Source organism: Chionomys nivalis, chromosome 2 (genome assembly GCF_950005125.1).
Source record: "Chionomys nivalis chromosome 2, mChiNiv1.1, whole genome shotgun sequence".
Taxonomy (NCBI): Eukaryota; Metazoa; Chordata; class Mammalia; order Rodentia; family Cricetidae; genus Chionomys; species Chionomys nivalis.
In genome coordinates, this window is record NC_080087.1 from 84,058,087 (window position 1) to 84,082,942 (window position 24,856).

The window sequence follows — 24,856 nt, forward strand, 5'->3', positions numbered from 1 at the left end:
TGCTGGGTGAGTGCACTGGGACTGGTACCCAGGACGCTTTGCTCCACTTGTGGGGTTTCTGCTCTAAACCAGAGTCCCGTGTTTAAAGAATCTCTCATGCCTTCGGGGTTGTAAGTGTGACCTTGCGGCAGAGTGCTTGCCTAGTAAGGGCCAGGATCTGCGTTCCATTTCCAACACCAGCCTGATAAAACAGGCCTGGAGTGTCAGTGCCGGTCTGTAATCTCAGCAAGTTCAAAGCCAGCCTAGGCTATCTGCAACCCTGTCAGAAGTAAGCAGACATTAAACATCTGTTGATACCAGCCAATCATCAGTCAAAGCTGAGCGATGGCTGCTCAACTAAGGCATAGTTAGGAAACATGGTTAGGGAGCATGTTCTCCATGCCAGACTGGAACTTAGCGAAAACTGCTCTGATCATGATGTGGCTCTTGTGCCGTTTTCCAGATACAAAAGCTCGGAATGACAGGACGGTGGTGGGGCACACCTTTAATCCTGGCACTCAGAAGGCAGAGAGGCAGATCATTGTGAGTTCAAGGGCAGCCTGGTCTACAGAGCTAGTTCCAGGACAGCTAGGACTGTTACACAGAGAAACCCTGTCTTGAAAAACCAAAATAAGAATCACAATTATTATTAATATATATAAAATAAAAGCACAGAGTCTTAACTTGCCCCAAAGCAGGAAGGTATAAAACTGTAGAACCGGGACTGGAGAGATGGCTCAGAGGTTAAGAGCACTGACTGCTCTTCCTGAGTTCAATTCCCAGCAACCACATGGTGGCTCACAACGATCTATGAGATCTGTCTCCCTCTTCTAGTCTGTAGACACACATACAGACAGAACACTGTATACATAATAAATAAATAAATAAATCTAAAAAAAACCAAAAAAACAAAAACCAACAACTGTAGAACCAGGAACAGCCCAGAGCTTGTGTTTGCAGCCCCTCCCCACCTGACCACCATGGAGCTCATGTTTGTGCCCTTCAAGGTATCTAAAGCTCTTAGGCAAACTCCAATACTGAACTACTGAGTTTGGTCTTTTGGGAGGTGTAAAATAAACCAAATCTTGACCATATCTTTCCTCTGCTTGACCACCCATGGTAGGGGTGGACTCTAACTCAGCGGTGAGTGCTTATTTAGCACGTGTGAGGTCCTAGTTCCTTTAGTACTCTAGCAGAGCATCTTCATCTGGTGGGATGGAAGGACCCTCCAGGTGAGACTGTTTGGTCACAACAGTGCTTTAGAACGGTTGGTTTGTAATTACTCAGTAGATAAGAGCACTGGGTTCATTTTCCCAGGCAGCAGTGATCAGCTGGCTGTCCCTGATGCTCTGAGACTGGCCCAGGCACCAGTTGTACTGTGGGCTGGGACAGCTCAGGCTCATGCCTAGCTCTCCTCCGAGCTTGCTGGGGTCCCTGGGCTGACATTGTCCCTACCCCTGTTAAGTGTTTGCCTTTTGCTACAGCTTTTTTTCTTTTTAACATTTTTTTTTCATTTGTTTACAACCAACTGTTGTAGGGAGAGGGCCTGCTTTTCGTCCCAGCCGCCCCGCTAGCTTACACCTGAAATAATTACACAGAAACTGTATTAATTTAAACACTGCCTGGCCCATTATATCTAGCCTCTTATCGGCTAACTCTTACATCTTGGTTTAACCCATTTCTATTAATCTGTGCTTAATAGATCATGGCTTACCGGGAAAGATTCAGCATGTCTGACCTGGTGGCTCTATGGCAGCTCTCTGTCTGCCCTTCTTCCCAGCATCCAGTTCTGTCTACTCCGCCTACCTAAGTGCTGCCCTATCAAAAGGCCAAGGCAGTTTATTTATTCAACCAATGAAAGCAACACAAATACAGAAGAACCTCCTGCACCAACCAACCAGTTTCTCTTCCCTCCTCCCATTGCCTCCCCTTTCACATCTACCCCCTCCCCATCTGCTCCTCCTCCATGTCCATTCAGAAAAGGGCAGACCTCCCATCTACTGTAAGCAGATTGGTGACTTCCTGAATTGCCATCAGAGATGCTCCATTGTCTTCTTTTTTTATGTGTAGGAGTGCTCTATCTACATGTATGTCTACATGCTATAATCAGATCTCATTATAGGTGGTTGTGAGCTATCATGTGGGTGCTGGGAATTGAACTCAGGGCCTCTAGAAGAGCAGCCAGTGCCCTCAACCACTGAGCCATCTCTCCTGCCCCCTACTAATTAATTCATCTTATCTCACCTCCACGTTCACTGACTTTCTGTCTCCATCTTGCCGTCTTCCGCCTGTCTCCCCATGTCACTCCCCATATCACTGTGTCTTTCCATGTCTTTGTTGCTTCACGTTGGTCCTCCCTGCATTTATCTTCCCGTCCTCCACATGACTGTCTCTGTTGCCTTGTCTCCCCGCTTCTCTCCATTCACGTCTTACTGTTTCCCACATCCCTGGCTTTCCTGTTCCTTGCAGCATGCCTGTTTGTCACCCTGTGTTTCCTGTTTCTGCCACTTCTTATTGGGATGACCCAGTTGCCTGGACCTGAGGAGCCTCGAACCTTCACCATCATCTGTGGAAGGCCAGGCATACACCTGCCACCCTGGACGCTAAGCCCAGGCCCCTGGACACCCAGATGCCCTGTGTGTAAGGGTCAGAATGACAGACAGATAGAAGGTGGAAGAAGAGGCAGCTCACTTGGCATTGGCCTGACCCTGCTGCCTACACCTGGGGAGGAGCAGTGTCCCCAGTACCTGGGTCTCACTCCCATCCACTTGAACCTTGTATATGACCTTGGATCAAGTTGCTGTGCAGCCCTCCTCCCTTGGGATGCTCATCCTCTGGGGTGTCCAGCCTCTGCCATCCCCAACTCTAACCCTTGGCAATCAGTCAGACAGACTCTGAGCAGAACAAGGATTACTTGCTCAAGGGGTTCTGTGTCTGGTTCTGAAGTGCCCTGGGGTGCTGTACCAAGCCTGCTATGGAGTTGGGGGGCACAGCTGTGAATACAGCCCCAAACCATCCCTGCCTTTGAGTTCATGTCTGCTTGAGTAGACGGTGCATTAGAAAACTAATAAGCCAGATCAATTCAAACTGACAAGTGCTCCAAAGACTGAAGAGGGATGATTGACAGTGGCGGTGGCAGGGTTGGGGTGGGGTGGAAAGGGAGCCTGTCTGGAGGGCACTTGGGCCAATGTAAGAACAACTCTGCTGAGACCCTACCATCTGGGTCATCAGATTAAGGAAGGCTGTATTGCTCTAGAGAAAACCTAGGGGGGTGGGTGCAATCTTTATAAGGAGAACAAAAATATCTCTGAGAAGGTACCCATGGGTAAAATACTAAGAGGGAAGGGAGGGGACCATACAGGTGTCGGGAGAAGAGTTCCCCAGCAGAAGGAACTGTGGCAATGCAGAGGTAGCTGCAGGGAAGTGACAGAAGGCGAAGGAGGAGAAGTGTAGGCACGTTCATATAGGGCCATTGTGGGCTACGGTGGACCACACTGGTGTGTGTGCTTGCATGCATGCGTGCATGTGCGTGTTTGTGCGTGTGTACGTGCTTGTGGGTGGGAGGTGGCGGAGGAAGGACTTGTGATTGGTTCTTGCTATGTTGCCCAGGTTGAACTGAATTGTACGCCTTCCTCTTCAGCCTCCTAAGAGCTGGGGTTGTAGGCCCATACCATACCTGTTAACATTGGCTGTCACAGGGTTGATGTCTGAGTCAGAGAGGGACCGATGTGGGACATGTTAATAGGGAGCCAGTTCAGCCAGGCTGGGGACAGAGAGCATAGGGGAAGCTGCTGCTCCCGTCCGGGGGGAGATGACCAAGTATGAACCTGGATGAAGGCTGGCAGAAGCAGAAGAGGGAGAATAAAGTTCTGGAACTATCTTGAAGAGGGAGTTTCCATTTTTGTCTTTTAGGAGGAAGAGGGGTGGAAGGCAGTGGCCCAGGGTGATTTGGAGTGCATCAGATAAGGCCAGCCCAGGTGTGAGGCTGAGATGACCCTGGGCTAGAAATGACAGACACTTTTAGAGGTGGCATCCAGAGACCGATGGGCACCTCGACACTGCTGCACCTACGATGCTTGGTTCAAGCTTTAGCGCCACATCTACTTGCTGCGATCCCTTGAACAAGTGGCTTACTAACGTTTCTGTCCTGGGTGATGAGAATAAGCGTGAGGACGAAGATGACTTAAAAAAGAAAATATCCCTCTGAGACCCCTGTACGTAGGGCAAGCTTGAAGGAGTTAAGACTGGGATTCCAGAGAGCGGAAAAACCCAGCACCAGACTTAGACCGCGGCTCTAACAGGCCTGGTTTGCTGAGTGGAGGAAAACGCCCACACCTGCCTTCCCACCCATCTCTTTCTAGCCCTCACATCTGCCTCATCCCGCTCCAATTTCTATGCCTGTCGCATCCTTCCAGGAAGCCCTCCCCTTCCTCTGGAGGTCCTGAGAGTCTGGCCTCTTCCCGCTGCTACCTCTAGCTTCCACCTAGTCGAGCTGTCTCCCTGCATCTCCTCCCGCACCGCCCCCCCCGCCCCCCCGCGTCTAGCCACTGCGCATGCTCCGTCAGTGCCCCTCCTTCTCTATCCCCCATCCCCCGCCAGTGTCTGGGCCTCGTCCCCTTCTCTCTGTCTCCCTCTCCTCCCCCATCTCGTCCCCCCCGACACTGACACCCCGTTACTCCGGCAGTCTCCTCAGTTCCAGCCTTTCTTTCCAACACCCGCCATCCAAGGTAAGATGGAAGGCTGGTGAGAAGGGGAGGGGCAAAGCATCCTGCATCCCTAGATAAACAAACCCCGGGAGGGGGCGGCCGAGACCCAGGGGCCTGGCACCCGAAGAGAAGAATGGGAGGCTGGGCCTGAGGGAGGTGGCAGGCGTTGGGGCGCATATCCTCGGCCTTCTAATGAGTAACGGGGATCTCTGTGGCTGCCAAAACCAGAGCTGCAGACTAGGAGGCCACCCGGGGTTCTGTGGGCTTGAACCCCCCGCGCTGTGGGGCGCCATCTCTAGCTGACCTCTATTTTCAGAATTCGCCTCCAGGCCACCCCTCCAACTTTGTTCAAGCCCTCCAAAGCTACCGAGGACCATGACTAAGACAGATCCTGCCCCAATGGCCCCTCCACCCCGAGGGGAGGAGGAAGAGGAGGAGGAAGAGGATGAACCTGTCCCAGAAGCCCCCAGCCCCACCCAAGAGCGCCGTCAGAAGCCTGTTGTGCACCCCTCAGCACCTGCCCCACTCCCCAAGGACTACGGTAACCACTGTCCCCACCCTGGAATCTCTGGAGCTTTAGGTGTCTTGGCTGAGCCGTATTGATGGTGATGGTGGGGGCATGCTAAAGGTGGTCCAGGGTAGTCTTAGTTGCAGAGCCTTTTAGACTGCTCCCCTTCCTTAATTACATTCATCTATTGGAGAATGGGGCTGGAAAAATTCTAGTCTCCCATTCATGACACCAGTTCAATCGTTTAGTCATTCAGCAAACATTGCACGGACGCTGCTGTGAACCTAACTTTATGCTAGACACTGGGGCTACAGCACAGAGCAAGGCTCTCCTAAGGCTTTGCTGAGAGAGCTCCCAGGCCCCAAGCACAGCCACACGAATGAGCCTAAATATGAATACAGGAGACAATGAGGCTAATTTTATCCGGAACAGTGCTGCGAGAGCCTTTAAAGACAGGGTTCCCCTTTGGAGGTCCCATCTGGGGAAGACCCAGTTTGGAGTCGGGGGAGGTGGCTGCAGGAGAATTAAACACAGGAATAAAGGATCTAGGGTACAAGGATGTGAGGTAGGAGCTGAGAGCAGCTTGAGAAACAAAGCGTCTTACCATGCACGGAGGGTTAAGTATCATAGGCTTCATGATGAGGATCCAGGCATGAGCCTTGCTTTCGGGAAGACCCACCAAATTACCTCCTGAGTGCGCAGTGGAGCTCGTGCGTCACAGTATCCAAAGGCAGAGCCTTCCTTCCAGCCCGAGAGTCTGGGGAGCTGGGCTGGGTCGCTCTGATGATGCGTGTTGCAAGTTGAGGTCCAAAGCATGAGGAGGAAACAGTCATAAGCAATCTGGAGAGAGCTCCAGCTGGAGAAGAGAGTTTGGAGTGGGAAGACAACAAAGCTGCATTTAGGAGGTGATCAGAGTGGAGGTGAACTATTACCAAGGAACAGATCCAAAGGGGACTTAAAACCATGCCAAAGATTGATACTGTATTTTGAGAGTAAATGGAGAGAACAGTATGTGTAATTTAAAAGTGGCAGATTCGATGGACAGTCTTGTTATTACATTTTAATCGACTTGGTGAGTGTGTTTGCACATGTATGCCGCAGCGTGTGTGTGGTGGTCAGGGGACACATTTCGGCAGTTGGTTCTCTCCTTCCACCATGTGAGTCCCAGGGACCGAACTCAGGTCATCAGGCTTGGTACCAAGCTTGTGTCTTAACCAGCAGAGCCAACTCACTGAATCTTGATTGACAGCCTTAAAAGGTCCTTCTGGCTTCTGATTAGAGAGATGGGACTCAGCCAGGGCTGGATCCAGGACTTCTCCAGAGAAAGCGTTGACTGGGAATTCCCAGCAGCTGTGAGATTCAGACACTAGCACCAGGTTTAGAGAGGCGGCAGTGCTGGAATGAGGCCGGAGGGAACGCCTGTGAACATGTCACCTACCAGAGGTAGACCAGAGGGACAAACCTCAGACTAATTAGAAAAACAAAAAGAATATTAGCTGGTGAGGTGGCTCAGTTGATGTAGTCTTTGCCATGCAACCGTGAGCAGCTGGGTCCCCAACGTACATAAAAAGCTGGGCACGGCTGCTGGCCTCTGTGATATCAGTGCTGAGGAGACAGAGGCAGGGGGATACCTCAGGCTGACTGCCCTGTCTAGACAATCAGTGAGCTCCAGGTTCCATAAGAGACCCTGTCTATCCAAAAACTAAGGTGACCAGTTGAGGAAGTCACCCAGTAGCAACCTCTGTTTTCTACAGTGGACGCTGTCCATGTGTGTGTGCACAGAGCCTCGCACACAATATTATCTGGGGGTTTGGGGTATAGTGGCAGTGCCCACCCCAGAAACTGGATCTGTCTGGAAGACTGCCCCTAGGCTAGACCATTGGAGTAATCCTGCTTAGAACAGGGGATCTCTTCTAATGTGGCTTATTCCAGAGAGAAAGGTATGAGGGGCATTTGTCCAGTTCATACGTTACTTCCGAAGAATAACATTGGGCCTTTCCTGCGTGCTAGGTGCTGTGTGCAGTGGGCAGAAGGAGGGCACCCCCAGCTGTGGGGCCAGAGGCATAAGGAAGGCAGGACAGAAACCTGGTGTTGATGTCCCAGGGAAGGTGACGAGTGAAAGTGGGAGAGAAAGAGGACTGCAGCAAGGGCCTGGGGGTGTGGGTTGCTGGCGGAGTGCTTGTTAGAGCAAGACCTTGCATTCTCTCAGAGGAGAGAAGAAGGAAGAGAAAGAGGTAGTGGAGGAAACACTGAGGCGGGAGCCTACACACCATGTTTGGGGAATGCGCTGTGCTGAGGAAGCTCATCCAGGAGGGAGGGTAGCGGTGTGGACTCCGCGATGTGAGGAGGTCTCTCTGTGGAGGTGACATCTGCAGAGATGAAGGGCTGAGGGAGGGCTGCCCACATGGGACAACAGCAAGTGCAGAGAAACAAGAATTTGCTTGGCACATTGGAGGGACAGAAGGTCAGTTGGCTGAAGGGGACCGAGGGAGAGGGAAAGTGCGGAAAATGGAGGGGCCAGATTGTGCACAGCCTCGTGCGCTGCGGGGAGGACTGTGGATGGTCCTGTAAAAGGGATGGGAGCCAGAAAAAGGTTCTGAGCCAAGAAAGGCTGTGACGTTGGTGAGTAGGGCGGGACTCCTGACTCACTGTCCATGGGTCATGTCTCTGGGCTGTGTGGGATCCAATCAGCACATGCTGAGGCCCTGCGAGGCCACTGAGAGCAACACTCACGTGGGAAGATAGACGTGCCGTTAGCACTGACTTGACTGGCCTCAGACCAGAGCTCCATTTTGGTCATTCGGGGCTCCATTTTGTATATGCTACACAAAGCTTACATTTTAAATATTTACTATTATTATTATTATTATTATTTAGCTTTTTTGAGACAGGGTTTCTCTGTATAACAACTATGGCTGTCCTAGAACTCACTGCATAGACCAGGCTGGCCTCAAACTCACAAGGATCCACCTGCCTCGGCCTCCTGAGTGCTGGGACAAAAGGTGTGCACCACCATCGCCCGGCCTTATTACTTTTTAAATTATGCATATGTATGCGTGTCTGTGTGTGGGTAGACACACACGAGTGCAAATGCCAGAGAAGCCCAGAGGTGTCAGATCACCCTGGACCTAGAGTTACAGAAGTGAGCCATGTGATGTGGGTGCTAGGAACTGAACTCAAGTCCTCTGCAAGAGCAGCAGTCAGCCTTAACCTCTGAGTCATCTACCTGGCCTCAAGACCCCAAGACTTCTGGCTTAGTTATTTGAGATGGGGCCCCACTGTGTATCCCTGGCTGTCCTAGAACTTTTTTTTCAGACTAGGCTGTCTTACAACTCATAAAACTATCTCTATTGCCTCTCCAGTGTTCCACATAAGTGCTCTATGTCCTGCCTGGTTTTTTAGTTTGTTTGTTTCTCTGTTTAGCCCTGGCTGTCCTGGAACTCATTCTATAGACCAGGCTGGCCTCAAACTCACAGAGATCCATCTGCCTCTGCCTCCTGAGTGCTGGGATTAAAGGTGTGCACTACCACTGCCCAGCTTTGGGCCAGCTTTTTAAAGAAAAATTATCTCTGGAAATTTTACTAGGCTGTCTGTGTGTATGTGTGTTGCTGAGGACTGAATTCAGGACTTTGTGCACACTAAGCAAGCAGTCTACCACCGAGCTGTGTCTCCAGCAGCTAGATTTTGGAGATAGGTTCTTGCTGTGTAGATCAGGTTTACCTAGAATTCGCCTGTCTATTCAGTTAGTCCATGCCAGCTTCAGACTCCCAGTCTTCCTGACTTTACCTGCCGAGTGCTAAGATGCCCAGCATGTGCTGCCTGCCTCTCCCAGCTCACTCTGCCCATAGTTTGACTGAGTCACTAGGGTTCAGAGCCTTAGGGACCCTTGAACATGGAGATCTGAAGGTGCAGAACCCGTAACTACTGTTTCAAAGGACGGAATTACCTGATTGTCCAATTTCTCAAGATATCGGGCATTTATATGTTATCCAATTTCTCAAGATATCGGGCATTTATATGTTATTTATTTAGTGCCCTTTTTATGTTGGAACATGCTGGTCTTCCAGAAAACACCTGTGGGTTGGCTGTAGCCTGGGGCCACCAACCGTGTATTCAAGACTCTAAGGGGTCTCCTTCCTCAAGATGTCGAGGGGAGTCTGCTTGCCTGGGGTGACTCTGCACCTCTTTCTCCAGCTTTCACCTTCTTCGACCCCAATGACCCTGCGTGCCAGGAGATTCTGTTTGACCCGAAGACCACCATCCCAGAGCTGTTTGCCATTGTTCGCCAGTGGGTGCCCCAAGTGCAGCACAAAATAGACGTCATCGGCAATGAGGTACGAGCGTCCTGGGAAATTGGGGGTGGAGGAGCCGCGGTGACCCCAGGTTTGGGTAATCCTGTGTTGTCTTCTGACGCTCCTAGATTCTGCGTCGTGGCTGCCACGTGAATGATCGCGATGGACTCACCGACATGACACTGCTCCATTATGCGTGCAAGGCTGGGGCCCATGGAGTCGGTGAGAGCCCAGACCCCAAAACCTCGGCTCCCAATCCAGATACCCTCAAAACCACCAAGGACTCTGGCCCTAAGAGCCCATCTGGACCCCAAATCCAAGACCCCAAATGCAGACCTCCGGAGTCCCTCCCTACATGTTGGCGCATGTGTTGAGAAAGGCTTCCAAGCTGACCCTGGCTCTTTTGCAGGAGACCCTACAGCGGCAGTGCGTCTCTCACAGCAGCTGCTGGCGCTGGGCGCAGATGTGACCCTGCGCAGCCGCTGGACCAACATGAACGCGCTTCACTATGCGGCTTATTTTGATGTGCCAGACCTAGTGCGTGTGCTGCTGAAGGGGGCAAGGCCCAGGGGTGAGGAGGCGGAGCCTGGCTGGGAGGAGGAGGGGCCCAGAGTGCCCCGAGTTTTGAGAGTGTAGGGGCCAGGATCTGGGTAACGGGAGAAGACCCAAGATGAAAAGATAAGGAATGAGGCCTGATCTTAAAAGGTGAAGGGATGAAAACAGGAAGCAGGGGCTGGAGGGGTGCGGGCGGGACTCAGGGGGTAGGGTAGACAATTGGGATGGAAGGGAAGGGTGGGCAAGTGGGCAAGATGAGCGCAGCCTAGAGCCAGGGAGCCCGGAGCAGGGGGTGGGGCTCCATGTGGACCAGGAAGTCGCTCACTCACCACTCCTCTCTCACCTGCCCACTCCCAGTGGTGAACTCCACGTGCAGTGACTTCAACCATGGCTCAGCTCTGCACATCGCTGCCTCGAATCTGTGCCTGGGCGCCGCCAAATGTTTACTGGAGCATGGTGCCAACCCAGCGCTGAGGGTACTGCCGCCACCCCTTTATCTCCTCCCTCCTGCCATTCTCTTCCCTTCAGCTAGCCTCTGCAGAGGATCAAGACCCCTCCTAAAATATTAGGAAAGCGAGACAGGGTTTCTTTGTGCCACAGTCCTGGCTGTCCTGGAACTAGCTCTTGAAGACCAGGCTGGCCTTGAACTCCCAGAGACCTGCCTGCCTCTGCCTCCGGAGTGCTGGGATTAAAGGCGTGGGCCACCGCTGCTGGCTGTAAGCCGTTTTACAGTGGGAAATCTGGGGGGTGGGGGCGGATCAAAAGACTTGCCCCGACGTGCTATGGGGAAATGGAGGACAATGCTCTTTTCTTTCAGTCCTGGTTGACCAGAATTTGTGATGTAACATGTCCCAGATCTTGGAGGTTGAGTCTGTATCTTTTTTTGTTGTTTGGCTTTGTTTGTTTTTGAGATATTGTGTGAAACTCTGTAGTCCAGGCTGGCCTCAAACCCTCAGAGGAGTGCTAGGACCAAAGGTGCGCCCCACGCCCCCACCCGGGCCAATGTTTCTTCTTTTTTGAGACAAGGTTCCACAATGTATCCCTGACTGACCTAGAACTCATTCTGTAGACCTGACGGGAGTGCACCAGAACACCCAGGCCACATCTATGTCTTTATGCCCCATTTCTTCTTTTTTCCAAGTTGGCCTGAGCTGTAACCTAGCATAACTCCTTCTTTACTCAATCTGGGGGTCTGAGGTGTGATCCCCAAGAGGGTATGGCTTGTCCCACTCAGTCCCTATTCCTTCTGTTCTCTTTGGCCCACAGAATCGAAAGGGACAGGTACCAGCGGAAGTGGTCCCGGACCCTATGGACATGTCCCTTGACAAGGCAGAGGCGGCACTGGTGGCCAAGGAACTACGGACCCTGCTGGAAGAGGCTGTACCACTGTCTTGCACCCTTCCCAAAGTCACACTACCCAACTATGACAACGTCCCAGGCAATCTCATGCTCAGTGCCCTGGGCCTGCGCCTAGGAGACCGAGTGCTGCTAGATGGCCAGAAGGTCAGGGGCTGGGTGCGGGTGAGGGGGACTCAGCTCCCTCGTCCCCCAGAGCTGGGTGCATGGGCTGTAGACAGGCTGACCCTTTGCTGACCGCCCCAGCAGTCACACCGTACTTCATTCTAGAAGGTGTTCTACCCTGTGCTGAGCTCTGGCTCTGGCGAGGAAACACACCTGTCCCCCTGACAGTGACAGCCCAATACAGAAGTGCTTAGCATAGCTCTACACACCTGTGGTTCCCCTGGAAGGCTTGTGGGCCACTTCATCCTCAGGTACAAAGTCAAGGCTTTGACCGGGATGACGGGCTGGAGAGCACCATGGTGAGGTCCACCTGGAAGACATGTGGCCCAGGAGAAGAGAAGCAGAAAGTGCCCCAAGTTCAAACAAATGGGGGTGGGAGGTGGGGAGAGGCAGAGAAAACCTGCCTCCATCCAGGCTCCTCAGCTTTCACCATTCTCCTGGTGTTCCTCATGCTGAGCCCAGTTGTTTAGGACAGAGGGTTGGGTCAATCCCAGCTCTGGTCTCGTGGAGTTCTGCTGCTGCTCATGGGATAGAGACCATGAAGTACTGCTATGGTTAAGGTCATGTCCTGCCGGGCGGTGGTGGCGCACGCCTTTAATCCCAGCACTTGGGAGGCAGAGGCAGGCGGACCTCTGTGAGTTCGAGACCAGCCTGGTCTACAAGAGCTAGTTCCAGGACAGGCTCCAAAACCACAGAGAAACCCTGTCTCGAAAAACCAAAAAAAAAAAAAAAAAAAAAAGAAGGTCATGTCCAATGGTAGCAAGGGCTGTGAAAAACATTCAGTGCCAGATTTAGGCAACCGTCTCTGGCTGAAGGCAAGAGGGTTTTAGCAGGAGTTGTTCTGAGAAGGCTTCCTGGAGGAGGTGATGTCCAGGCTGAGAGAGTAGCTCGCAGCAGGTATGACCCAGGAGATAGGCAGGAACAGTGTGAGAGCAGAGGAATTGTGGGTAAGAGGCCTCTAGAGAGGTCAGAAGGAGATGGATCACACCAGACCTGCAGGGCTCTAGAAGGAACTGGGAGTTTGGTTTTTGCCCAGTGAGAAACTGTGATGTCACATTTTGTTTCTTGACCAAAAGCTCATGGGGCTGTGAGATGGCAGAGGTAGAGGTGCTGGTCACGCAGGCCCCGCAACCTGAGTTCAAACCCCGGAGTCCATGTAGAGGTAGAAGAACCGACTCCAAAGAGTTTTCTGCACAATTGTGTGTATAGATATCTGTGAGCACAGGGGTGCAGTGCCCAGAGTCCAGGTGTGGGTGTTGGACCCCTGGAGCTAGAGTCATATGTGGTTTGTGCGCCTCCTGATGTGGGTGCTGGGAACCAAACTGCCATCTTAAAGAACAGCAAGTGCTCTTAGACACTGAGCCATCTCACCAGCATCCTTATGTGTCTTAAAAAGGCTTCCTTCCTCCCCTGTTCTTAAGCCACGTGTGATGTCACATGCCTGAAATCCCAGCACTGGGGGAGACTAAGGCAGAAAGATCAAGACATCTAGGCCTAGCTCAAGGTGGGGATGACGAGGACACATTAGCTGAGACGGGGTCTCACTCTGTGGCCTTGGCTAGACTGGAACTTGCTGAGTCCTTCTGCCTCAGCGTCAAGTGCTGAAGTTGTAGGCATGAGTCACCAGACCTGGTGCCAGTTTTCACTTGTATGTCACCTGTGGCGGTGGCTTCACTGTGGTAGGTAGGACAGTTCCATGACAGCATATTTTGCTGATGATGCTGGGGATGGAGCCCAGGGCCAGTGAGTTCTGTATCCTCCTCCCCTTAGCATCTTTTTTTTTTAAAATTATTTATTTATTTATTTGTTATGTATACAATATTCTGTCTGTATGTATGCCGACCAGAAGAGGGCACCAGACCCCATTACAGATGGTTGTCAGCCACCATGTGGTTGCTGGGAATTGAACTTAGGACCTTTGGAAGAGCAGGCAATGCTCTTAACCGCTGAGCCATCTCTCCAGCCCCTCCCCTTAGCATCTTCACCAAGTAGATACAAGCTTTGTTCCCGCTTGGTGGATAAGAACTGAGGCACATAGAGATGCAGTTTCATAGCTAGGAGTAGTGATATCAGAGCTGAGAACTGGACCTGGGTTCCTACATCCACCCTGCCATGCTGCCTGTAGTAGCGCACTATGTTCACTATGGTCCAAGACATGTCACCCTTGTCTCCCCAGACGGGCACGCTGCGGTTCTGCGGGACCACCGAGTTCGCCAGCGGCCAGTGGGTGGGCGTGGAGCTAGACGAACCGGAGGGCAAGAACGATGGCAGTGTTGGGGGTGTCCGGTACTTTATCTGCCCTCCAAAGCAGGGTCAGTCTCTAACTGGGGCCCGGGATGGTGGGATGGGGATATGGCCAGTTCTTATGATGCTGCTGTTTGGGGAAAGGGGTGGTGTTGGGGACACAGCAAAGGGAGAGAGAGGGTCCCTTTTTACTTGGAAGATGCCAAACGTAGGTTCTGCCTCCGCCCCAGGTCTCTTTGCTTCTGTGTCCAAAATCTCCAAGGCAGTGGACGCACCCCCCTCTTCTGTTACCTCCACGCCCCGGACTCCCCGGATGGATTTCTCCCGTGTAACTGGCAAAGGCCGGAGGGAACACAAAGGTAAGGAGTGGGAAGAGCCAGCCTTGGGGACATCATGTGGGTAGCTCAGCTCCTGGGATTCTGTTGAGAATACACAACTCCCCGCTTCAGGGATGTGGTTTCTCCTTTGGCTCACCATTGACCCAACCCAGATTTTGGAAAGACCTCTGGGGTTCCCATCCTCCTGAGATGTAGTTTCCTCTCAGGCCCAAAGACCAATTTTAGGGTAGAATCTGTCTCTAGAGGTTATTGTTCCAGAAGTTTCTGGAGTATAACAGTTTGTAAATGAAGGTACTCTCAGAGCAAAATTCAGCTTCATCTTCCCACCGTCCCTCGCTCTGAGGTATGTGCCTATGTATGGACGAGTGTTGGCAGGTGCGCTCATACATGTATGCATGCTCATGTGGAAATCCTCCTGCCTCTGCCTCCTCAGTGCTGGGATTAAAGACGCATGCCACCACTGCCCAGCTTCCACTTTCTCTCACTGAACCTGATCATACATTTGGCTAGGATAGCCAGCACTCAGGCTCGAGGGATCCGCCCTCTCAAGTGTGTCCCTGCACGTGGCTTTTCACCTGAGTGCTGGGGATCCAAGCTCACATTCTCACACTTGAGCTGAGCTCTGCCCTTTGAATGAGGTCCCACTGGGTTGCACAGGCTGCTCTCAACCATGTTGACGCAAGTGGTTTTGCCCCAGTCTCCCGAGTCCTGGGACTATAGGCGTACACCACTGCCTTCAACTCCTTTTAATTCTTGGTCATTCTGAGAACGTCATTCGGGACTTGAGGTCCGCTAGGCAAGTGCTGTTCTCCCGAGCCACACCTCCAGCTCCCTTCCCTGCATTTTCAAGGAAAAATGTTGGGGCTCCTGACTTCTGCCTCAGGTTTTCCTTTGGTCTGCATATATTTACCTTCCATTCCTAGGGAAGAAGAAGTCACCGTCTTCCCCATCTCTGGGCAGCCTACAGCAGCGTGAAGGGGCCAAGGCTGAAGTTGGAGACCAAGTCCTTGTCGCGGGCCAGAAGCAGGGGATTGTGCGCTTCTATGGGAAGACTGACTTTGCTCCAGGTGAGGTGGGAGTCTGGGATGGGGTGTGGCTCTGATGTGTAAGGGCCTGGGTTCCATGCTCAGCACTGAGGTGAAGGCCTGCTCACTTTGCCCTGCCGCAGGTTACTGGTATGGCATCGAGCTAGACCAACCCACAGGCAAACATGACGGCTCTGTATTTGGAGTTCGGTACTTTACCTGCGCCCCGCGACATGGGGTCTTTGCACCAGCTTCGCGCATCCAGAGGTGAGCCTCACTCTGCCCCTCAACTCGGGAAGCCAGCTAGAGCCCACGCCTCCCCTCAGATGGCCTCCTCTTGAACAGACAGGACACCATGGTTGATGTCATACTATAGCTCTTTCCTTGGGGCTCTCTGGGGTGCAGCTCCTATCCTTCATGGCTCTGAATATTCTGTGTCTCCTCAGGATTGGTGGATCCACCGATCCCCCTGGAGACAGTGTTGGAGCCAAAAAAGTGCATCAAGTGACAAGTGAGTTGGAGGCTGGGAGCAACGTGGGTCTTGGGAGAAGGGCTGCAGGTTCTCAGGTATACTAGTAACAGTCTCTGGCATTTCATTTGATACACGTGGCCCAGAAAAATCTAAGATAGGGTCTCAGGGAAGATAGGTACTGTAGATAAGGGAAGGTTAAGGCTATGAGGGTTTGGAATATAGTTTAGTTATAGAGCCCCTGCCTAGAATCCCCCAGTGAGGGGCTGGGGTGTGGCTCAGTGGTAGAGCCCCTGCCTAGAATCCCCCAGTGAGGGGCTAAGGTGTGGCTCAGTGGTAGAGTCCCTGCCTAGAATCCCCCAGTGAGGGGCTAGGGTGTGGCTCAGTGGTAGAGCCCCTGCCTAGAATCCTCCAGTGAGGGGCTGGGGTGTGGCTCAGTGGTAGAGTCCCTGCCTAGAATCTCCCAGTGAGAACCGGGCAGTGGTGGCACACTCCTTTTTAATCCCAGCACTTGGGAGGCAGAGACTGGTGGATATCTGTTAGTTGGAGGCCAGCCTGGTCTACAGAGAGAGTTCCAGGACAGGTTCTAAAGCTACACAAAGAAACTCTGTCTCAAAAAACCAAAATAAAATAAAATACAGTGAGGATCTGGGGTGGGGTATGGTTCAGCATGCATAAGGCCCTGGGTTCCATCCTTAACACTGAGAAAAAAACCACAGACTATTTGTGGAGATGGAGAGTTGGCTCAGAGGTCAAGAGCACTGGTTCTTCCAGAAGACCCGGGCTCAATTCCCAGCACCCATATGGTGGCCCACTACTGCCTGTAAATCCAGTTCCAGAGGATCTGACACAGACACACATGCAGGCAAAACATCAATGTGCATGTGCCCACACACAGAAATCTATAAGACCAACATTCATGGAGCTGAGGGGGAAGGATCGTGAATTTAAGACGAACCTCAACCACATAGTGAGAAAGCAACCTAACTAACAAAACCCAAGGCTCTAAGCAGGATTCAATGGAAGTTTTGGAGGCATGGGTAATTATTGGCGGAGCGGGGGAGGCACAGCAAGTATTTATGACTGGAGGTTCAGATGTATATGGCAACTGAATGAATCTGGTCAAGGCCTGAAGACATGGATAGATATCATGACAGAGTAGGGCATGGGATGATAACCCGGCTGAGTCTACTGTCACCTCACTTGGAACCTTGCCTTCCTCTCTAGTGACACAGCCCAAACGCACCTTCACAACAGTCCGGACCCCAAAGGACATTGCATCAGAGAACTCTATCTCCAGGTGCGTGGAAAACCGTCTAGCAGAATGGTAGAGATAGCTACAAGGCTGTTGGCTATGGGTGTCCACAGCCCTACGTGGGCTGGAAATGGAAGTTAAGTTGTGAGTACTGGATGTGGTGGTGCATGCCTATGATCCCAGCACCCAGAGGGCCAGAGAATCAAGAATTCCATGCACCCTGGGCTACACAATGAGACAGTCTCATAAAAAGCCTTAAAAAAAAATGCCAGATGGTGGTGTTGCACACCTCTAATCCTAGCACTCAGGAGGCAGAGGCAGGTGCATCTCTGTGAGTTTGAGAGAGAGAAAGAGAGAGACCATCTTTAGAATGAATGGCTTGACTGACTTGTGGAGACTTCAGCTGAAGGAAGTAGAGACCCCAACACACACACATGCACACACACACACATGCACACACACATACATGTACACACACATGCACATACACCACACCACACACACACTGCACAAGCCTAAGAAGGCACAGCCAGAGGCAGAGTGCCATACAGGAGAGGATGAGGGAGCCAGATGTCCCCGCCTGTCTCCACGTGTGACCTGCTTCTCCCTCTTTCAGATTACTCTTCTGCTGCTGGTTTCCCTGGATGCTGAGGGCGGAGATGCAGTCCTAGAGGCCCTGGATACCTGGCAAAGAGACAGCATCCCCTCTAGCATCTCCTGACTCAAAGAGCCCCCCAGTCACCCCAAGATAGACTCCCAGTGATACCTCCAGAATAGAAACCCCCTGTTAGCCAGCCCTCGATTACTGAGGTCCCATTGTTAACAGATCTCCCATGACAGCTCCCCAAACACAGACCTCATGTTATCCCAAAAGAGATTCCCTGAGTAGCACCTTCAGGCTAGTCCCTATCCCCTACCCTTCAGAGCAGAGTTCCCCCAATAAACAGATTTCCACATCACCCAAGTGATGCTGGCCCTCTCCACGACAGGACATTCTTGAGTCACTCAGCAGTGGATCAGAGGCCCACCCCCATTCTTCTTAAGCATAGGTCATACCTCCAGAACAGCCGTCCACATCACCGTCCCCATCGAACATCAGTCTCCTCGAGATGCTGTGACCCCAAGGTCACCTGAAAGCTCCCATACGCTAATCTCCTTATCAGATACCCCATTCACTAAGACCCTGTTCTCACCCCCGAAGAAGATACCCACTTAACCAGCCCAGTCACCTCCAATTTGCAAATACCAAACCAGTCCTGGAAGCATAAATTACAGGACACCAAGTCTTCCTGCCCTCTGCACCCTTGAGAAAACCCCAGTGCCTTGTACGAAGCCCACCCCACATGGCCCACAGTCCCTGTGCTGGCCAAGGCTCCCAGAAAATTCTCTATTTTTTAAAAGTAATAACTTCCCCCTTGGGGGAATCCCCAAATTTGGAGACCCCCATTCTAGAATTCCGGGGAGTTCAAATTCCAGAGAATATATATATATATATATCCCCAATTCCCGATGTCTCCAACTCCTACAATCCCTAGAAAGCCCCAAATTTCTAATTCCCAAGACTCCCCCTACCCAGGTCACAGAATCTTCAAATCCCCAGGGAATCCCAAATTTAAGACCCCAAATTCAGACTCTCAGGAAACCCCCAACCACGAGGTCCTTAGGACCGGGAGGAAGGAACCTGTTGCTAGGAGAACATCCCAGGCTTCCAGGACTTCTCAAACCTGACTCCCAGGCGCCAGGAGACCCCACAGGAGGTCCCTCCCAACTTTGGAACAAGAATAGAGAGGATTCCAATGCCCTCAGTCCGTGGATCTTCTGATCTCCCAAACTCCAAATTTCTCGGGCCCCATCCTCAAGGGAACCCCCAAGTCCAAAATCTCTGACTTCTAATTTGTGCAGGGCCCCAGGGCTCTCACAGGACCCCGAGTCTTGGAGTCCCTATTCCAATCTACCTTCCGGTCACAGGTCCAAGACACTGAGTCATCGGCCCCAAAGGACCTCACAGCACCTGGGCCAGACCAACAGCCTGAGGGAGAACCTGAAGGCCCCTTGGGTCCAGAGCACACCTGGGGCCCTGATCACCAAGGACAGCTCACAACTGCCCCTTCACTGCATGGTCCCCCAAACTCAGCATGACTCCTGTCCTCTTCAATAAAGACGTTTCTATGGCCTTCCGGTGTCAGGTCTCTGGGGGTTTACTGCCCTGTGCCCTCGCTGGGTAAGGATGGGAGAGAAAGGTCATTCTTTAAAGTCAATTCCCGGCGTCAATGGCGTAAGAGTGACAGCTTGACCTGCAGAAGATTATTAGCGTTTCGCGTCTCCCTAGCCGCGATTGTCGGCAGGGTCCGGCTGGAGGTCTCGTTCGGGTCTGGAGTTCTAATTGGTAGGAATCGGATGAAGTCCCGCCCCTGAGTGCAGGTCTGAGCGAGGATGGCAGCTACCAAGTGCGCACGTCGATTGGCTGGTGGGCGGGCCCGGAGGTTCTTCGAGTATGCTCAGTGGTCCAAAACGTCCTGCGTCAGGAAGACGGGCGGAAGTGACTGGGGGGCGGGCGAGCATGAGGGTGTCGAGTCTGGAAATTGGAGGAGACTCTGTGGACGGTCAGGGTTTTTTTTTTTTGTGTGTGTGTGTGGGGAGGTGTCTGGGTCTGTAGAGGTGAGTGTCCAAAGGGCTGAAAATGGGGATCTAAGGGGGCTCAGAGTGTGGAATCCTAACACTCAGAGTCGGGGGGCTGAGAGGTTCTGCAGTCTGGCTCAGGTCCCGGGGTGCTGAAGTGAAGGGGCCACTCGGCAAGGGAAGTCAGAGAGGGTCCTGGGTGGGGAGATCAGAGGAGGCGGGGGGTTGACAAGTCTGGGAAAGCTCAGATTAGGGGAGCAGGGGTGTTTCGATCTGAAGGGGCTGAGGTGAGAGGAGGGTCCTTAGGCTCTGAGGTACCTATGCTTTCGGTTGCAGAGTTCTGGGGCCCGTGTGGAGCTTTCGAGAAAGTCTTTATGTGTGGGCTCAGAGAATGTTCTCTGTGAGGCTTGGGAAGATCCTGTGTGGTTCGGTGGGCACGGGTGGACAGAGCCTTGGAGGAGTATGCTGACCGCTGATAGCGGGGCTGGGATTGGGGCGCTCACTGGGTGACGTTTGGAAACGGAGGACTCTAGTTTTGAAGGCTGAAGTGTATAGGAAGTCTGAGAGTAGGGTCTGGCCTCTGCTGAAGTGGCAGGAAGGCTGGCACAGCCGAAATAGGAGGCTTGGAGACTTACGGGTGCACCCCTCCCCACAGGACGGCACACAAGGAGTCGGTACCCATGGAGGAGCAGGACGCCAGAGTCCCAGCCCTGGAACCATTCAGGGTGGAGCAGGTTGGCAGGACTGGGGGTGTAGAGGAGGAATGTGGGGACAGAAGGGTGTAGGGTGGAGTGGAGTGACAGACTGCCCCACTTCTCAGAGTCTAGCCCCGCGCCCACCTCCAACCCCCAACTTCCTTGAACTGGAGTCTGGCCTTTCCCTCTCCAAAAGGAAAGGTTGCTCAATCATGATAGGTTCCTGATGGGCAAAGGGCCTCATCCTAGGGTGGTGGTTCTGAACCTTCCTAATGCTGAGACCCTTTAGCACAGTTCCTCATGCTGTGGACACCCAAACCATAAGATTATTTCATTGCCACTTCATAACTACTTTTGCTATTGTTGTGAATTGTAATGTAAATAATCTGTGTTTTCCTGTGGTCTTTGGTGGTCACTGAGAAAGGGTCATTTGACCCCAAAGGGGTCAAGACCCCACAGGTTAAGAACCGTCATCCTAAGGGCAGTCTCTCCATTATAGGCACCGCCTCTAATCTACTATGTCCCCAACTTCATCTCTAAGGAAGAAGAGGAGTATTTGCTTCGACAGGTGACCCCCGTGCCCTTCTCGTCCATCTTTCCCATCTTGCCATATTCCTCTCCAACATTCAATCCCCGTGTGAACGCTTGCAACGCCAGTGAAAACCCTGGCGAGGAGAGTGTCTCAGCACCCTCATGCTTCCATCCCTCTTTCAGCCATTGCTTGGTCTGTCCCAAAGAGCTTTCTGAGCCAGCTGTGACACATACTTGTAATCCCAGCAAGAGGGAAGCTGAGGCAGGAGAATCCCAAATTTCAGGACTTTTGTTTTCTTAGATTTTTTTTTGGGGGGGGGGCATGAGGTGAGGTTTTTCGAGACAGGGTTTCTCTGTAGCTTTGGAGCCTGTCCTGGAACTAGCTCTTATAGACCAGGCTGTCCTCGAACTCACAGAGATCCGCCTAGTTTTCTTAGATTTTTAAAGAATTATTTCCCACGTATGAGTGTTTTATTCTGCATGTATGTATGTGTTCTGCTCTGCACGGTGCCTGGGAAGGCTAGATGTATCAGCTCCCCTGAAACTGGAGATACAGATGGTTGTGAGCCAGCAGGTGGGTGCTAGGAAGTGAACCTGGGTCCTCAGCAAGAACAACCAGTGCTCTTAACCGCTGAGTCAGCTCTCCAGTCCTGTCTAGCGAGCTCTTATTTGCAACAAAACAGCAAAGATAACAAAATAAATAAGAAAGAACTTTCCTTAGAGGCTTAGGAGAAAAGCAAATATATTCTTTGGAAGGAGGATGTGTGCATGCAAGTGAGCATGTGTGTGTGTTCTTGCTGGGGAGGGAGTGTGGGATCTGGGCCTTTGCATGCTAGGCATGCACTCTACCAGCCTAGGCACACCTCCACCAGCCCAAGGATGCAGTTGTGAAACCCACATTCTCTATATTGAGGTAGCCCAGTCTAACCTCTAAAACAAGGGTGTTATTGAGATCACATTCCTGACAGGAACATCTTAGAGCAACCCTAGAGCCTTGGGAACAAGAAAGTTTCAGAGCTCATTCTCCCTAGTTGTGATCTTCCAAGTTGGGTGTGGTGGCACATTCCTATAACGCCAGCACTGGGAAGGTGGGTGTAGGAGAGTCAGGAATTCACAGTCACCCACCCTTCACAGTAGGGATTTCAAGGCTAATCTGGGCTACAGAGACCCTATCCAAAGGAAAAAAAAAATCTGGGAACATAGCACACCAAGAGAAGAATCTCATTTCCAGCTGTGGGTACAGTCTGGATAGGACATCTGTTACCCCTTGATTGCCAAGGTCGAGGTAGCTGATTGGCTGGCTAGTCCCTGAGCTTCCCATGTCTTTCTGAGTATCCACCTTGGAGCAAAACTTTTTTTTGGGGGGGGGGGTTGAGACAAGGTTTCTCTGTGTAACAGCTCACTTTGTAGACCAGGCTGGCCTCAAACTCACAGAGATTCGCCTGCCTCTGCCTACCCCTAGTGCTGGGATTAAAAGTGCGCCACCACGCCCAGCTGAAGCTAAACTCTTGATAGTGGAGGACCATTCTTCTTCAGCCAGGTTATATTAAAAAGCTGCTGTCCCCAACTAGAACCTCCAGACAAGCTCCAGAGAGCCTGTTTCTGCCCCCACTAGAAGGCCCCTGTGCCAGCGTTCGTGGGAAGATCCTGAAAACCTATTCCCCCACCTCCTAGGTTTTCAATGCCCCAAAGCCAAAGTGGACCCAGCTGTCTGGAAGAAAGCTGCAGAACTGGGGTAAGTGTTCCTGGCTAAGGATGTGAGGAAGGGCTCAGTTCCAATGGTTTCAAAATGTGGAGCTATCTCCAAGCACTCCAGGGGGCCCAGATCCAGGAGGATTCAGGGCTTGGTGGTAGCCTCCTTGAGGGATGGGGGGTGGGTTACTGAGTGGTTGGGAGTAAGGGCCAAGTGCTTTGAAGAAAACTTCAGAAAGGTCGGTAGCGGTCTCCAAAACTCATTGGGGAGGGATGCTTCCAACCACTGGAGTATCCCTAATGGGGACACCAGATGCCAAGGCTCCTTTGTACCTCTGCAGGTGGGCTCCCCCATCCCCGGGGGATGGTTCCTGAGCGACTTCCTCCATGGCTTCAGCGCTATGTGGACAAAGTATCTGACCTCAGCCTTTTTGGGGGTCTCCCAGCTAACCATGTCCTTGTGAACCAGTATCTGCCTGGGGAGGGCATCATGGTAACCACATACCCTCATCCCAATTCCCTTGGTACCTACCTCCCCCAGATCTCCAAATCATCAAGAAGAAGGGTAACCTTTATGTTTGCCCCCCCTCGCTGAGCAGCATACCTCCCACCTAGGCACTTACCTCCTTATCCCAGCTTGGGAACCCCACTTTGATTTAATGGAGTGGGGTAGGCTCCTGCCCTGGCCATCCCTCGTGCCCCTTTCCTCCCCAGCCTCATGAAGATGGACCACTGTATTACCCAACCGTCAGCACCATCAGCCTGGGCTCCCACACTGTCCTTGATTTCTATGAACCTCGGCAGCCAGAGGATGATGTTCCCATAGAACAGGTGGGTCCTAAGATAACATCCCAAGCATTTGGGGCATTCCAACACCTGACATCCCATATACTCCAGGACAGTGTGATTCTACCTGTCTCCAGATGATTCCTGACACCCAGACATGTTTCCCTGTCCCTGGCTGGGCATCCCTACTTTCTCCCAGAGAGCCAGCCCACTCATACCTGCCCAGTTGGCCTGTGTGATGCTCTAGATGCCACAATGTCCACAGATCCCTACTACTTCTCTGTGGTGTTACATGACTGTGACACACCCACAAACCATTTGATCTCAACAGAGTGTTCCACCAAACTCTTTAAAAATTATTCCTATTTATTTTTGAGACAAGATTTCTGTAGTCCAGGATGGCCTCACAATTGCCATCTTCCTGCCCCCCATCCTCCCAAGTGCTGGGGTTACAGGCATGTGCCCCTATGCTTGGCTCCAATATACTGTGTAGTATGTGCAGGGCACCTCAACATTGGTGTCTTGCTACTCTGGTCATATGTTCTGTGACCCCAAGACTTCCTCAATTCATTATCACATGGCTGTGTTGGGCACACCTAACATCCCGATCTCTGTCTTGTGGCCCTTAAGTCATGCATTCTTGATACCCCAGTGTTTGTAGAATCACCACCATGTAGGCCTGATATTTCCCAGCCCCCTCTGTGCACCACCTTCTTTTCACTCCTCCCACTCAGACAGGCCTCCTGCAATACCATTCCTGACTGAAGTCTCCCCTAGCTCTACATGCTCCCCCATGCTCTAGAACACCTTGGGCTACCAGGTCTTTAACATCCCAGTCCTGGCGATGACCACGCCCTTTAACCTCTACCAGAGCCTGGCCCCAGCAGTGTACTCTCAGCTGACCTCTGCATGGATCTGTCCCAGTCTCTGGGATGCCAGCTCAAGTTCTCAGTGTAGTGACCTTGATGTCTTCATCAGCAGCGTAGGCCCCGCCTCCTCCCCAGGGACTGGACCCACATAAACACAGGGCTTCCTTCCCCAATAGCCTTGTCCCCAGAACCTGTAGATTGCCACTCCTCAGCCACCCTGGGGGCTTGCTGACCCTTGTCCCCTGAGCAACTGTCGACTCCTGCTGACTTTTCAAACTCGGGATATCTACTGACCATCAACCGGCTCCCGCAGCCCCGGCCGCCTCCACAGCCCATCACCTCGCTGCTGGTGGAACCGTGCAGCCTGCTGGTGCTCCGGGGCACTGCTTACACTCACCTGCTCCACGGCATCGCAGCCACGCATGTGGATGAGCTGGATGCCGCCTCGCTGCCGCCCAATGCAGCTGCGTGCCAATCGGCGCTGCCCGGAGCCCACTTGGTGCGCGGCACCCGCGTCTCCCTGACCATTCGCCGCGTGCCCCGCGTGCTGCGCGCCAGCCTCCTGCTGAGCAAGTGACTGCTCAAGTCCTGCCCGTTCTATGACCTTGGAACCCTAGGGTAGAGGTGGTCGTCCAGGGTTATTTATTTTCCCAGTAACTGTGGAAACCGTGGAGAGGACGCCGTTCCAAATAAACCGAAAATACCTTTTCTTGTTTTGGATTTTTTACTAGGTGGGAACAGACGCTGTGGTTTCCTTCCTCCCCGCCCCCTC

At 52.3% G+C, this 24,856-nt stretch overlaps 3 protein-coding genes across 5 annotated transcripts; all 3 read left to right on the forward strand.

Moving 5' to 3' along the window:
* Positions 1-4,550: 4,550 nt before the first annotated feature.
* Positions 4,551-19,066, forward strand: LOC130865796 (CAP-Gly domain-containing linker protein 3). The gene is made up of 14 exons (XM_057756819.1): positions 4,551-4,706; positions 5,002-5,226; positions 9,388-9,527; positions 9,614-9,707; positions 9,895-10,056; positions 10,398-10,516; positions 11,307-11,543; positions 13,738-13,873; positions 14,036-14,164; positions 15,067-15,210; positions 15,312-15,435; positions 15,615-15,679; positions 16,865-16,937; positions 17,509-19,066. Exons 2-14 carry the CDS (start codon positions 5,061-5,063, stop codon positions 17,561-17,563), a joined length of 1,644 nt encoding a protein of 547 aa, XP_057612802.1. The 5' UTR covers positions 4,551-4,706; positions 5,002-5,060; the 3' UTR covers positions 17,564-19,066.
* Positions 5,085-17,563, forward strand: LOC130869063 (CAP-Gly domain-containing linker protein 3-like). The gene is made up of 14 exons (XM_057761159.1): positions 5,085-5,226; positions 9,388-9,527; positions 9,614-9,707; positions 9,895-10,056; positions 10,398-10,516; positions 11,307-11,543; positions 11,813-11,860; positions 13,738-13,873; positions 14,036-14,164; positions 15,067-15,210; positions 15,312-15,435; positions 15,615-15,679; positions 16,865-16,937; positions 17,509-17,563. The coding sequence occupies exons 1-14, from the start codon at positions 5,085-5,087 to the stop codon at positions 17,561-17,563; spliced, it is 1,668 nt and encodes a 555-aa protein (XP_057617142.1).
* Positions 19,067-19,436: 370 nt separating the features above from the next.
* Alkbh6 (alkB homolog 6) lies at positions 19,437-24,786 on the forward strand. Of its 3 annotated transcripts, none has more exons than XM_057757309.1 (7): positions 19,437-19,550; positions 20,167-20,245; positions 20,706-20,774; positions 22,412-22,472; positions 22,771-22,841; positions 23,144-23,260; positions 24,398-24,786. In XM_057757309.1, exons 2-7 carry the CDS (start codon positions 20,192-20,194, stop codon positions 24,659-24,661), a joined length of 636 nt encoding a protein of 211 aa, XP_057613292.1. In that variant the 5' UTR covers positions 19,437-19,550; positions 20,167-20,191; the 3' UTR covers positions 24,662-24,786. The 3 variants fall into 3 exon arrangements, with proteins under 3 accessions (XP_057613292.1, XP_057613276.1, XP_057613285.1); XM_057757293.1 differs by having other exon boundaries at positions 22,771-22,922; positions 24,398-24,783; XM_057757302.1 differs by having other exon boundaries at positions 19,467-19,495; positions 22,771-22,922; positions 24,398-24,783.
* Positions 24,787-24,856: the final 70 nt, after the last annotated feature.

Coding starts and splice junctions, on each gene's coding strand:
- Alkbh6 (XM_057757293.1), top strand. CDS start 20,192: ATGGAGGAGCAGGACGCCAGAGTCCCAGCCCTGGAACCATTCAGGGTG. Junction 20,246..20,705: donor AACCATTCAGGGTGGAGCAG/GTTGGCAGGACT, acceptor TCTCCATTATAG/GCACCGCCTCTAATCTACTA. Junction 22,923..23,143: donor TGCCTGGGGAGGGCATCATG/GTAACCACATAC, acceptor TTTCCTCCCCAG/CCTCATGAAGATGGACCACT.
- LOC130865796 (XM_057756819.1), top strand. CDS start 5,061: ATGACTAAGACAGATCCTGCCCCAATGGCCCCTCCACCCCGAGGGGAG. Junction 9,708..9,894: donor GGCTGGGGCCCATGGAGTCG/GTGAGAGCCCAG, acceptor GCTCTTTTGCAG/GAGACCCTACAGCGGCAGTG. Junction 13,874..14,035: donor TATCTGCCCTCCAAAGCAGG/GTCAGTCTCTAA, acceptor CCTCCGCCCCAG/GTCTCTTTGCTTCTGTGTCC.
- LOC130869063 (XM_057761159.1), top strand. CDS start 5,085: ATGGCCCCTCCACCCCGAGGGGAGGAGGAAGAGGAGGAGGAAGAGGAT. Junction 11,544..11,812: donor TGCTGCTAGATGGCCAGAAG/GTCAGGGGCTGG, acceptor CTTCATCCTCAG/GTACAAAGTCAAGGCTTTGA. Junction 11,861..13,737: donor ACGGGCTGGAGAGCACCATG/GTGAGGTCCACC, acceptor TTGTCTCCCCAG/ACGGGCACGCTGCGGTTCTG.